Source organism: Trichosurus vulpecula, chromosome 1 (assembly GCF_011100635.1).
Source record: "Trichosurus vulpecula isolate mTriVul1 chromosome 1, mTriVul1.pri, whole genome shotgun sequence".
Taxonomy (NCBI): Eukaryota; Metazoa; Chordata; class Mammalia; order Diprotodontia; family Phalangeridae; genus Trichosurus; species Trichosurus vulpecula.
The window spans coordinates 82099897-82113411 of NC_050573.1; the positions used below are offsets into that span (position 1 = coordinate 82099897).

At 51.3% G+C, this 13515-nt stretch overlaps 1 protein-coding gene across 1 annotated transcript; it reads right to left on the reverse strand.

Annotated features, from left to right (window-relative positions):
• Nucleotides 1-291: 291 nt before the first annotated feature.
• Nucleotides 292-4322, reverse strand: SCRT1 (scratch family transcriptional repressor 1). The gene is made up of 2 exons (XM_036751024.1): nt 4208-4322; nt 292-1259 (listed from the first exon to the last, which is right to left on the reverse strand). The coding sequence occupies exons 1-2, from the start codon at nt 4320-4322 to the stop codon at nt 292-294; spliced, it is 1083 nt and encodes a 360-aa protein (XP_036606919.1).
• Nucleotides 4323-13515: the final 9193 nt, after the last annotated feature.

The following is a 13515-nucleotide window of genomic DNA, read 5'->3' on the forward strand; positions in this document are numbered from 1 at the left end:
TTGCTGAATAGTGGAGGGTGCTCCCTCCCTAGCCTGGAGCCCAGAAAAGGAGGCCAGAACAGAGGCCATCTTTTCCGGGGACCCTATTGCTGATCAATTGGGAACACCTCTGCCCTCCCCACATCTTCCAGTCAGAAGCTTGGAAAGGATCAGAGGCTAAACTGCCTTCCTCTTCCCAGGCGAGGGGGGCCCTATTGCTGAGAGGACGGGTGAGGACCCCGGCTCTCCCCTCCCAGGACCCTATTGCTGCCAGAGGGGTGAAGGGAGGATGGAGCTCCGGGAACGCCCCGCTCAGGCCCGAAGCGGGCTGAGAGGAGGCGGGCCGTGCACTGAGGAGGATGCCGAGGGGGGCGCAGGACCGGGCGTAGTCGGGGGGCTGATGGTCCCTCCCCCACTTCCCTCCGCAGCTCCCCCGCCGGTGCTGCCGCCTTTGAAGCAGGCGGACTCGTAGTGTTTGTTGAGATAGGACTTGAGGGCGAAGGCCTTGTGGCAGCGCTTGCACTGGAAGTGCTTAAAGGCCGAGTGCGTCTGCATATGCGCGCGCAAATTGGAGCGGTCAGCGAACGCTTTACCGCAGTGCGCGCAGCCGAAGGGCTTCTCACCAGTGTGCGAGCGCATGTGGCCCTGCAATAGCCAGGGCCGTGAGAAGGCCTTGCCACACACACCGCACTTGTGGCGCAAGTCGTGCGTGAGCAGGTGCATAGCCATGGCTGGCATGGACACGTACACCTTGCCGCACGTGGGACAGCGACGCGCCAATTTGCTGTCCAGGCTGCGGTGCGTCTGCTTGTGCCGGCTCAGGTTAGACGACGTGGCGTACGTCTTGCCGCAGTCGCTGCACGCGTGCCGGCCAGCGCGCGCCTCGGACCCTGGCCCCGCCCCGCCTGCCTGTTGACCCCGCCCCCCAGACCCCGCCCCGCTCCCGGCTCCTCCTCCTGCTCCTGCGCCGCTACTGCCGTCGGGTCCGCCTTGGGCCGAGGCTGCGCTGGCGCCCTTGCGGCGAGATCGGCCGTCGGTAATGAAAAAGGAGTCTGCAGCGTACCCCTCGCTGACAGCCGCGTCACCATTGATGTAGCCTCCTGCAGCCGTGGCCAGCTCTGGTCGCGGGGTGGGCGGTGGGGCCGAAGCAGCGGGCGGGCCCAGCTCTCCGCGGACGGCCGCTGCGTACATAGGCTCCTGGGACGGGCCCTTGAGCAGGGAAGCGTCTGAGTCTGCGGCATCGTACACTGCTGGGGCGATGTAGTCACTGAGGTATCCTGCTGAGGCCAGGGAAAAGCAGGAAGACAGGAAAAGAAAGAGACAGACACGGGAAAAGATAGAGGGAGAAAGAAGAGACAGAGCGAGATGGAAAGACAAGTAGAAACAGGTGGAGGAGGGGAGAAGAGCACAGTCAGAAGGAGAGGAGGAGACAGATGGGAGAGAAAGTAAAAGGACAAGAACACCGATACGAAGACAGAAATAGGGAATCAGAGAAGCAGGCAGAAGAGGATAGTATGGATAGTGAAACAGTGACAGAAAAGGGGCCAAGGGAATACACAAGGACAGTGATAGACACACAGAGAGACCCAAGGAATAGGGGCAGGGGGTGAGAGAACAAAGAGGGATCAGAAGCAGGAGTCACAGCGAGGTGGATGAAGATAGCATAGGAGGGACGAACAGGAGACCAGAAGATACACAGAGACAAGGTGAAACCGAGAGGAGAGGAGGCAAGAGAGGAGGGAAAGAGATGAGAAGGCGACTGACCAAATCTAGGCCCCTCCCTTTCCCCCATACACTTCCCTTGGGGGGAGCAGCTGTACTGTAATAATTCCCCCTTCAACCCGTCCCCCCATCCAATCCAAGGGAGCCTCAAGGTCGGGTGAGGGGGTGGGGAGGGTTGTGGGAGACTCCCCTCTCTTCCTTCTCTACCCCCTCTCTTCCTTTTCCTCTTCTTCTCTCCCTCTTCCTTCTCTCTTCTCCCTTCCCTTCCCTCCTCCCCCCTCCTCTTTCTCTCTCTTTCTCTCCCTCCCTCCCTCCCTCTCCGGGTTCTCCCCACTTCAGCAGTTTTGCCTGATTATGCAACACACTGCAGACGGCTGCTGCCTCCTCCTCCTCCAGGCATCAGCAGTGGCAGCTGCACAAAGCCCTGACTGTGGCCCCTGTGGTACCCCCATCCCTGAAGCCTACCCCTCCCATACTCCCTGTCCATTGGCCTCTTCCACCCACTCACCCTAGGGCCAGAGGGGGACAGAGGCGTTTGGACCAAGTAAGGCTAGGGGGAGGTGGGGATAAGGAGGGTGGGTGGGAAAATGGAAGAGGAGTGGCACAGTCACACTGCCACACACACACATGGCATCATGCAGGCCACATGCCGTGTCCCTCAAATTCGCCCACAGAACACACAGATAACGTCAAGCATTGATATGGTTACACAGCACAGCCGCACCCACAATCATTAAACACATGGAGTCACCCACTCAACCTGGGTCATGGTTAGTATGGATGGCATAGGGTCAGATGTGAACTATTAAAGACAGCCAAGAAGTCACATGTACTGTCACATACTCGTAGGGCCACACAGATAGTCACACATGTTCTTATACATATAGGATCATCATCATATTCATATAGGGCCACGTGTTCACCCAGAGTCACATATATATACTGGGTCAGATATGGTTACACACAGATGGAGAAACTGTCAGTCAATTTTGTCTCACATATACAGGGTCACCTGTGGTGAGGCATCATACATATATGAGACATATATGGGGTGACACATAGCCACAACCAAACACAGAAAGGGTCTCAGATATGGTCACATGCACACTTGAGGTCACACAGGGTCACAAACACATATTTAGGATTATACATAGTCACAGAATCATACATACGCAGGTTTACACACACGGTCACACACACGCAGGACCATACACAGTCATACAAGTAGTATCTTAGGGTGGCCAGCTTACTCTCTCCCTGGCCTAGATCTAACAGTTGTCCTTGAACTTGTGTGCCCTCAAACAAAGAGGCATCTCTCATCTACCATAGACCCCTGCCTCCTCCCAGTCCCAGATGTCCCTAACTTCCCTATCAGGCTCCCAGACCCTGCTCTCCACTCTTCTGCATCCCCCCACATGTCCAGATTCAGTTTTCACAGTGATCAGATTCTTCCAGGACACCCCAGAGACATCTCTGCTCAGGCTCATTCCCTCATTCTTTTATGACTCTCATACCTAAACATCCCACATCCTTTCCACTCAGCCCTGGTACTGGCTTTAGACCTACTTCATCCCCTTCTGTCTCTGTCTCCCCATGTCCTGATAGGGAAGACGTCTGGGTTGCATGTGTGACCATGTGTCTGTTTGTGTGCATGTTCCTGCATGTCAATATGTTTGTCCCAGCTGTGTGTGTGTGTGTGTGTGTGTGTGTGTGTGTGTGTGTGTGTGTGTGTGTGTACCACCCCTATTCTCACTACCAGGCCCTGGTTTCCAACTGCAGTTTTTCTTCCTCATCCCTGTGGCCTCAGTCTATTCCTGCCCCCAACCCTGGTCTGTTCTTGGTCCCCATTCCAGTCCTTCTCTGCAGCCAAGTTCCCTTTCCCCCCTTTCATCCTTCTGCAGTCTTTGGCTTGCCCCATCTTCCTGCTGCTGCTGCTGTGGTTACAATCTCTGGTGCCTATAGCCTTAGAACTCCCTGCACCTTGGGCTCAGTTCTCCAACCACATATCTCAGCCGCAGAATCTTTGATCTCTCCTTAGCCCCTCATACTATGGCTTCCTTCTAGCACTTGGCCCTGAATATTCCCCACCCATAACTCACCATGCTCTGCCCCCCTCTAGAGTCCCTGCTCCCCTATTCTAGCTAGCCATATCTTGATCCCTAGAGACCCTGGCCCTATCTTTCGTCCCCCATGCAAATAAATAGTCAAGGTCCCCCGCCCCCCACCATATCCCAGCGTTATAAAGACCCATAACCTTGCTCCATGGAGCTCCCAGAGCCCTGGCCTCATACATGTCATCACTCATTCCTGTCCCCTGGAGCCCTGACCCCCATATCTCTGATAACCCCAACTCCTGCTCCCACCTCATATCAGCATCTATGCGGCTCACGCCCTAGTCCCGGGAGCCCTGTGCCTCAACTTCCCATACCCCAGAGCCCTAAGCTCCCCATGTAGTGGTCCCCTTAAACTCCAGGTTCCCACATCCCCAGTCCTTTGGCCCCCTCACCTTTCTCTGGCAGCCGGGTTCCGAGGTCGCTCCGTGCCCTGCCATAAGGGCCCTCCAAGTCAGAAGAGGAGAACGCATCAAGTTTGACCTTTTTGACCAGGAAAGATCTGGGCATGGTTCCTGCGGGGCTGTGGGGCCTCTGCGGGACCAGGGGAGGGAGGGCGGCCCGGGCTAGGGCCTGGGCCGGGCGCAAGGGGGCTGCGGCCGCCGCGGAGCCCCCTCACCATCCGCGGGGCGGTGGCCGCGGGCCAGGCAGAGCTGGGGGGCTCGTCTTCTTACACGGAGTCCAGCGGTTCCCTTCGGCCTCAGCTCCTCGCCAGGCCGCCGTGGCGCGCGCCGCCGCCGCCTCCTCTCCTCCTCCTCCTCTTTCTCTCCTCCTCCTACTACTTCTCTCCTCTCCTTCTCTCCTCCTCCTTCTCTCCTTTCCCCCTCCTTCCTTCCTCCCCTCTTTCTCCTTCCGTCCCAGCCCTCGGACAGGAGTGTGTATATGGGGGGGGGGGTCGGCTTTGCCCCCAGGTCTCCTCCCAGGCCCGGCCCCGGCCCCCCCGGGGCCCCGCCGCCGCGGCGGGCGGGCGGAGCGACGGTCCCTCAGTAGCCCCCCATAGCCCCGTGGGGCTCCGCGCGGCCGGGGCCGGGGCTGGGGCCGGGGCGGGCGGGCGCACGCTGCGCCTTTCAGCACCACGGCCAGCACCCGGCTCCGAGTTTCTAGCAGGGGCTGGGGCTGGGGCTGGGCCCGGGGGCTGCGGGCAGCCTGGGCTTTATTGTTCTGCCGGCGGAGCGGGCGGGGGGCTGAGGGAGGGGGCGGGGGGGCGGGGGCGGGGCTCAGCGCTCGGACAGCTCCCGCCGCCCGTGATCGCCTCGGTCTGCCTCTGCCTCGGTCTCTGCCTCTGGCCGGGGCCCGGCCGCTCACTTATAAAGCTGGGAAGGGGGGGGAGGGAGTAGGGGGATACGGTGGAGGCGGGGCTGGGCTCCCCTCTTCCCCTCCCCCGGGGGCTTCCCCTTCAGCAAAGCGAGTTCTGGGCTTGAGAAAGAGGAGAAGGGGGGGGTGGTCCTGGTCTCCCCCGGAGGTTCCAGGGATAAGGAGACCCAAGCATTTGGGAGCCTTGCCTGCCCTCGGAGTCAGGGTCCTCGCTTCCCCTCCCCCTGGGCTGCGGGTCTCGGAGGCCCCGTGTCCGCGGGGGCGGGGGGGGGGTGATGCTGAGGCAGCGGGACTGCATTGGGGCCAACGCGGCGCCCTCTGCCGCAGTCTCCCCCCCACCCCCACCCCCCGCCTCATTCTCGTCCGTTCTGGCCTCCGAGAAGCCTTGGACACCTCTCTCCCTGTCCCAGATTGGGGGAATTTTCCAACCTTCTTCCTGCTTCCCCCAACAAAGATTGAGACTTTTCTTTTCTATTCATTATTATTTTTTATTATCTATCGAAGTAATAATGTTTTCCTCGCCCGCCCGCTCTAAACCCATGCTGAGCCGGAGGCCTGGGAACCAAGGGGACAACACCTTCTCCCCCGCCCCCCACCCGCCCCATTAACGTCTCTCAGTCCCGAACTTTACAGGCCGCCCCCTGACGTCAGGGAGGGCCCTGCCAATGGAGAGGGGCGGTCTGGACCCTAGGAGAGGGGAAGTGGGGGAGGGTCCTCGTGCACAAAGGCCGCGCTCGGGGGAGGGGTTTATATACATGTTCCCAAGAGGAGGGAGAGAGCCCACTCGGACCCATGCCAGGGCCTAATTCCAACTCGATTCTTCCCCTAAATTCCCCAGGCCAGTTAGCCCCCAAATCATACTGGATCTCCTTGAGTCCAATGGAGAGCCCTGAGCCTTCTGACGCGTGTGAGGGCGTGGGTAATGTTCCAAGGTCACGAACAGGTTTGAGTGGGAAGCCGTAGGGTAGCATCCGTACGACTGGCTCGCGGGCCGGTGTTGTGCCTAAATGGCCGCGACACATCACTGGCATTAGCGACATTCGTGTTTGTGTGACCCTGATTTTATGTGACATTGTGTGAGTGTCACAAAGAGTCTTACACTATCTTACAAACTGTGTGTCATTGACACTGACTTGTATGACAGGGATATAGTGGGTATGAATGACATTGTGAAACTGGAATTTTGTCTGTGACCTTGTGTGTGACACTGTATAACTGATACCAGCTGTGGGATGTGATGCTCTTAGGAGGATAGATTTAGAGCTAAAAGTGACCTTGGAGGTCGTTTAGTCTAACCCACTCTTAAAAAAAAAAAAAAGGAAACCGAGGCCCAAAGAGATCAAGTACCTCACCCAAGGTCACACAGGTAAGAGCGGAATTTGAACCAGAGATACTATGACTCCAAACACAGCTTTTGTTCCACTGCACCACCTACCTTCTAATTATTTGACACCTTCTATAAGATAATGTCTGTGACACTAACTTTTGTCGCTAAATCTGATGTTGTATGACTGACATTGTGCGATACTATGTGTTTGTTACCAGTTCCGTCACACTCTGTGTGTGACAATGTAACAACCCTTTGAACAAATCTTCAGAGGTGTGTTTTTAGGACCGGATTGGAGAAGGAGCCCTAACCTGAATGCGCATTCACTGGCAGTGGGCGCGCACGCAGCCGTGGGCCAAGGGCCCTAGGCCGGCAGAGCCAAGCCGAGGGGAAGTGCTGATCTCAGCTCAAACAGGCTCCGCCCTTACATTTGCATAATCTTTAGGGGCGGGGTCGAGACGCGGAGCTGTTGGGTTTCATTTCCCGGGCTGTAGGGCCTGATGGCTAAGGGAACAACCCAGGGCTAGATGGGAGGGACTGGAGCATATCGACTGTGTGTGTATACATGTTGCGTGACTGTCTACAAATTTGTGTATGTCTTGTGCGTTATATGTATGTGTGACTGTGTTGTGCATGCATACAGAGATCACTCTGTGCCAGGGTGTCTGGGGAGAGGGAGGAGGCGGGGTCCCAATGTCTTTGTGGCAGCCGGCTGGGCCTGGGTAGGGGCGGGAGCTGCGGGGGGACATTCATCTTGAGTGTCAGGCTGTCCCTAGGGGTGGAGCCGCCCCCTTATCTCTGCGCCGCAGCCGGGACAGGACCGAAAGGAGAAGGGGGAGTGGCGGGGGAGGCTCAGGGCCTAGGAGTCCGATTCATCTGGGCCAGGCCTGGGGTTACTGTGGGTGGACGTGAGTGTGAGCGTGTGAACGAGCTGAGGGTTGGGAGTCGGGGGAGGGGGGGGAGGGTTGGGGGCCGCAGCCGGAGAGATGAGGCCAATTAGCATTTTGATTGCGGGCCGGGGGCAGCCTGGGGGAGGGGGGGCGCATCTGGGCAGAGCCGCCTCATTACCGCCCACCAGCCCCCCGGGGCTGGGACCCAGGCGCACCTAGCTCCCAGAGCCAGCCGCCTGCGCCCCCCCCCCCATGGTCCTCTATTCTCCCATCACTCTGTCCGCGTACCTCTCTTTTGCTGATACTTCTGCTCTTGTTCCCTCATTCCCCTATCCCCTTGTCCTCATTCTTTTGTCCCCCAGCTCTGTGTCCTCGATCCCACGTCTTTGTGTTCTAACATCTTTTCTCTTTCCTTCCACCATTCTGTCTCCATCCCTCTGTTCTTCCATCCTTCTCTCCAAGTCTCTCTGTTGTCCATCCCTCAGATCCTATACGTCTCCCATCTCTCTATTTCCTAACCCTTCTGCCCCTGTAGCCAGTGTCTTAGTCTTTCTGCTCATTTTTCTGGCCCTCATCACTGTGCCCCCTTTCTGACCCCCGCAGTTCATCTCTGCCCCTCATCTTCCTTCAACTTTAACGAGTATGTTAGCTCCTACTGAGCGCAAAACTGTTTCTCTGTTCTTCTTTCTCCCTTTAACTACCATCCCCCATCATCATCTCTTTGTCTTTCAACTTACTCTTTCCCCATCCATTTGTACCTCTGCCTCTATCCTTTTCCTCCACTACTACCCTCAAGTTCCTCTGTCTATAGTCATCTTCTATTTCTCTGTCACTTAATCCCTTTTCTCTCTGTTCTCCTTTCTCTTCTTTTGCTGTTCCTCATCTCACTTTCACTTATCTGTGTTCCCTGGACCTGCATATCTCAGGCTCCTGTAGCTGTCTCCTCACCTCTCTGATGCCAAACTCAGTTCTTGTCCCCTCGTTTCTCTGTCATCCAATTCATCTTTCTGTCCCTCTTTCCTCTGTGCTGTCAAATCTCTATTCCCATCCCTATTCTTTCCTTGCTTCCCTTAAGTCCCTTGTTCCTCTGTCTCTTCCATCTACTTCCCTAACTTCAGTCCGTTTTCTCTCTGTGACCCATATCTGTCCAATTCTCCCACTGTTTCTCTGTTCCCCAACCTTTCTCTTTTTGTTCTCCCATCTCTATTCTTGTTTCTTCCCATCTTGCTCCATCTCTGTTATCCCATCCTTCTTTCCCTCTCCCCATCAGTGACTGGATAATGAGGTACGGACACATGTGTGTCAACTCCCTCCCCTCGGGAACACTTGGGATAGCACGTGCTCGTTGAGCCCCCTGAGTCCCTGACCCCCGCTGGGGACAGGCAGCCGGCACTCGGGCAGGACGGACACAGCTGGGCTCAGGGCGCTGCCATCAGCCAGAACATCCCAAGCCCAGCACACACATGCGGCCCCAGGTCAATTATCAGGCCCCACCCCCAAGCAAGGCTCCATGACAGAACTCACTCTTACTCAATTACTCAGGCCCCTCCCCTTTTCCCTACCTCAGTTATCCAGGCCAGCTTCCTCTTCTTGCTTCAGCTATCCAGGTCTCACTCCAACCCCTTACTGGCTCAATTACACTGCCAAACAAGGCAAAAAAGGAAAATGACCATGGTTGGAAGGGCTGCAGGAAAACAGGTGAATTTGAAATATGTTCCCAAAGTAAAGAACCTCTGCATGCCCTTTGACCACTACTAGAGACCGATATTGCAAAGAAATTTTAAAAAGTAAAAAGATCCAAATGTACAAAAATATTTATAGCAGCTCTCTTTGTTATTATAAGGAACCAGAAGCTAAGGAACTGGAAATTACTTGGGGAATGGCTGCACTACTTGTGGTATATTAATGTAATGGAATACTCTTTTTGCCATAAGAAATTAAGAAAGGTGGTTTTAGAGAAACCTGAAAAGACTTGTATCAACTGATGCAGAGTGAAGTGAGCAGAATCAGAACAATATACAATACATACAATGAAAAAGTAAAGAAAACAACTTTGAAAGACTTAAGAACTCTGACCAATGCAACAAACAACTGCAATTTCAGATGACTGCTATTGAAATGTGTTATCTGCCTCTTGAAAGAAAGGTGATTGAAATGCATGCCATCTTGGGGTAGGAGGTAGGGGGGAGGTAGGGAGAAAATTTGGAATTCAAAATCTTGTGGAAATAAATGTTGGAAACTAAAAATAAATTAATTAAAAATAAAAAAGAAAGGTGAGTAAAGTTGCAGAATGAGACATACATTTTTTGACAAAGACAATATGAGAATTTTTGTTTGAAGATGGGGACAAGAGATAAAAAAGGGGGAGGGAGCATCTTTGAAATGTTAAAAAAAATGAACAGAAGAGAAGGAAGGCTAGAAAGGATGACAGACTTGGAAAGTTTCATTTTGAATTTATTATGTTGAAAAAGAAAAGCAACAGGTAGTAATAGAGATTCATTGTTTCATGTTTTCTTTTTCTGTTCCATGTATATGGAAATGCTCGTTTTAATTGGTAATTGTTAAGTTTGGGATAAGAAACTAAATTCTTTTTAAAAGACATATGAAAATAACAAAATCTTAAGTTTTGAAAAAAATATTACCCTGCCAAGATCCTGACTTCTGGGCTTTCACTTCTGCAAGTTGTGCAAATCTTGAGTCCTGTCCCTGGATCAATTATTCTGGCCTTGTCCCAGCTATTGGGACACTCACCTTAACTTTTTATCTTTGATTCAGTTATCTATCACCAGTCCTGCTACCATTCTCTGGGAATCTTAATTTCTAATGTAGTTAATAAGGAGTTGCCAAATCCCCTGGCACTGGCCTCTAACAGATTGGCTGGTGCTATCTAGTCTCCATTTCCCTCCAGAGCCCTTCCCCTACTTCCCATACCTCTACTACATAGGGACATTGAAAGAGGCACATGTGGGTATGAGAATTAGGAATTGGGGATATCGTTAGAGATAATGAGCTTCCTATTACTAGAGGTGTTCAAGCAAAGGACTGGCTGTGCCTTTGTCAGGGAAGCTATGAAGTGAACATTTGAGATTCTGGGACAGATCACCAAAACTCAGTTTCACATTTTATAGACTCTCTACCTAATGCATGTTAATTTCTTTCTGTTAGGCACCAGCCCAGTGAGGCAGCTTACTCTCCCTCCACTGGGCTAGGCAGCACTGGAGGCTAATAAGGAGATGGGGACAGGTACTCAGGCTTTCTCCTAAGATCATAGGATTTAGCATTGGAGGGAATGTCAGAGACTGCGGAATCCAATGCCCTCATTTTTAAACAGGGGAAACTGAGACTGTGAGAGGGGAAGGGACTTAGCTAAGATCAAGCAGGTAGTTAAAATGTCAGAACTGGGATTCAAATTCATATCTCCTAACTCCAAGTTTAGATTAATTTCCTAGATTAATTTCCTTTATGCCTGATTATCTTTCTATTTCTGTGTTTCTTTACATCTCAGGCTCTATTTTCCTCTCGGTATGCCTGTTCGTCTTAATCAAGCATATTCTGGTGGACCTATGTATTATGGTATAGATCAAGAAGGTAACTAGCCTTGGGGTCCTGTTTCTGGTTAACCTAGCCTGGATCCAAGTGGGTAGAAGTCTAGATTAACCTTGTGGTTATTCCTTCAACCCAAAGGAGGAGCTGGGGTTTTTCCTCCAAAACCTGATCGGAGACCCAAGTTCTGTTTCTGCCTCAGCTACATATTCTATGATTGCAGAAATCCCCTTCTTCTTGTCTTCAGTTTTCTCATCTGTAAAATGCAGGTGGTTAATCTTTAACCTGATATTTTAAAAAAATATGGAAATGTTTTGAAAGCTAGGTGTTATACAAATGTATAGGATTGTTATTTTTTTTAAAAGTGGGCTGAGTTTGTTATGAATGGATTATGCTAGGACCCTATTTACCACAGACACTACAACAATCTCTTAGTTTTACAATAGGATCATGAATTTGATAGCCCATATAATAAAGCTGTACAAGGGTGCAACCAGCTACTTTCCCGTCATCAGAGATCTTTAAGCAGAGATTGGATAAATCATTTAGGATGTGGTAGAGGTCACTGCTGCTGTCCAGGTATGTTTTGGACTAGATTCCTTTTCAGTTGCCTTTCATCCCTGAGATCTTTTGGGTCACCATTGTGACTCTCTGTCTCTGTGTATCTGACCTCCCCAGACCTGAACCCAGAGCCACATATGTTCCCCTTGATCTTTGTCTCTCAGTCCCTCAAAAATTCTCATGCCCCTATCTTCCTCCTTTTATCTCTTCTTTTCCTCCTCTTTCCAGTTTCTCCTCTTCCTTCTCCTTTTTGCTTTTCTTTCTTTTGTTCACCATTTTCTCTTCTTTCTCTTCTTTTTTCTCCACTTCTATTCTTTTTCCTTCCTGTTCCTTTTCCATCTTTATTTTCTCTTTTTTCTTTTTTTTAGGGGGGAAGGTAGGGCAATTGGGGTTAAGTGACTTGCCCAAGGTCACACAGCTAGTAAGTGTGTCAAGTATCTGAGGCCAGATTTGAACTCAAGTCTTTCTGACTCCAGGGCCAATGCTCTACTTAGTGCACCACCCAGCTGGCCCCCCATCTTTATTTTCTTTCTCTCTTTTCTCTCTTCTTCTACTTCTTTCTTTCTTACCCATGGGAAAGGATTATAGGTATGAAGCTTATAGTAATTTTGTCTGTTAAGGGTAGGGATAGGTATAGGTCAAATCTGCTGGAGCAGGGGCTTAGGATTTGTATGGGAAAATGCTTTGCTTTTTCTTTCCCTGGAAGATACCAGTTCTAGACAGAGAGTAGAGGGAAACTCGCTTCTGTAAAGTTTAGCAACTCTTGCTATCTTGGAAGCTTCAGGGCTACCATACTCAGACACTGGCAGGGAGGCATAGGAAGGAAGAAATGTCCCTTGGTAGAGGAATAGCTTTATTGGAGAATAATGCCTCTTTGTCTGGGAGTGGCTGGGGCTCCCTAGGGTCTTATGTGAAACATCATGACAAGTGGTGCTATTTGGTCATGGTGATAAAACTGGGTTAGTTGTAGGGCACACAGGATAAGAATGAGCACATGTACAGCTGCCCCAGCCATATAACACTGGATATAATTCTGCTCCTTCACATTTAGCTTGTCTAAATTGGAGCTCCAAAACCTGCCCTTTCTTCTAACTTTCTGTTTCTGTGGGATGATACTAACTTCAGGTCACCAAGATTTCCATTACTGACTCTCTTTCCTCTTCTTGCCCTTAAGTGTCCTTGGCATGTCCCCCAAATTCTCTACTTAACTTTTTCCTATTCTTTATTTCCCTTAGCAGAAATGCTAATGTTTCTGAAAGTCCTCATCACAAGCCCAGCTTTGATCAGAACACTGACACTTTACCATTAAGAGATTCTAAAAAGTATTATTACAAGACAACAGTGACCTAAGAAAAATGCACATAGACAGGAACTCCCTTCAGATACTTCCCAGATGGTTAGAAGACTGGGGAACAGTCCATTTGCTCTCAGTGCTGAACCAGCCAAACAGCTAGTCTCAGCGTCACCACTAATGCTGGCCATGGTGCTGACCGATTCTCTAATAATAGTATTAATGTATACCACCCTCTAGGTAGCTAGATGGTGCTGTGGATGAGTGCCAGACTTGGAGTCAGGAAGTACTCCTCTCTGTGAATTCAAATCCAGCCTCAGACACTTACTAGTTGTGTGACCCTGGGCAAGTTGCTTAACTCTGTTTGCATCAGTTTTCTCATCTGTAAAATGAGTTGGAGAAGGAAATGGCAAACCACTCCAGTATCTTTGTCAAGAAAACCCCAAAAGGGGTCATGAATAATCGAACACTACTGAAAACAACTCAACAACACATACTACCTTATAAGAACCTAGTTACCTCTTTTCCCTTCTTGATAGCCCATATAGTAAAGCTAGGAGGAGGTATATATGATTTGGCCTCCTTACACATAGGAGGGAAGAAATTGCTCACTCCAGTAAAATCCTGGACAGATTCTGAGTTTCACTGAGAAATTGACCATGTTTAATCTGGAGAAGATTGACTGAGGTGGGTGAGATATTTGAAGTGAAGTCATGTGGAGGAGGAGGGATATAACTTGTCATATTTGACCCTTGAGGTGAGAACCAGGGACAGTGG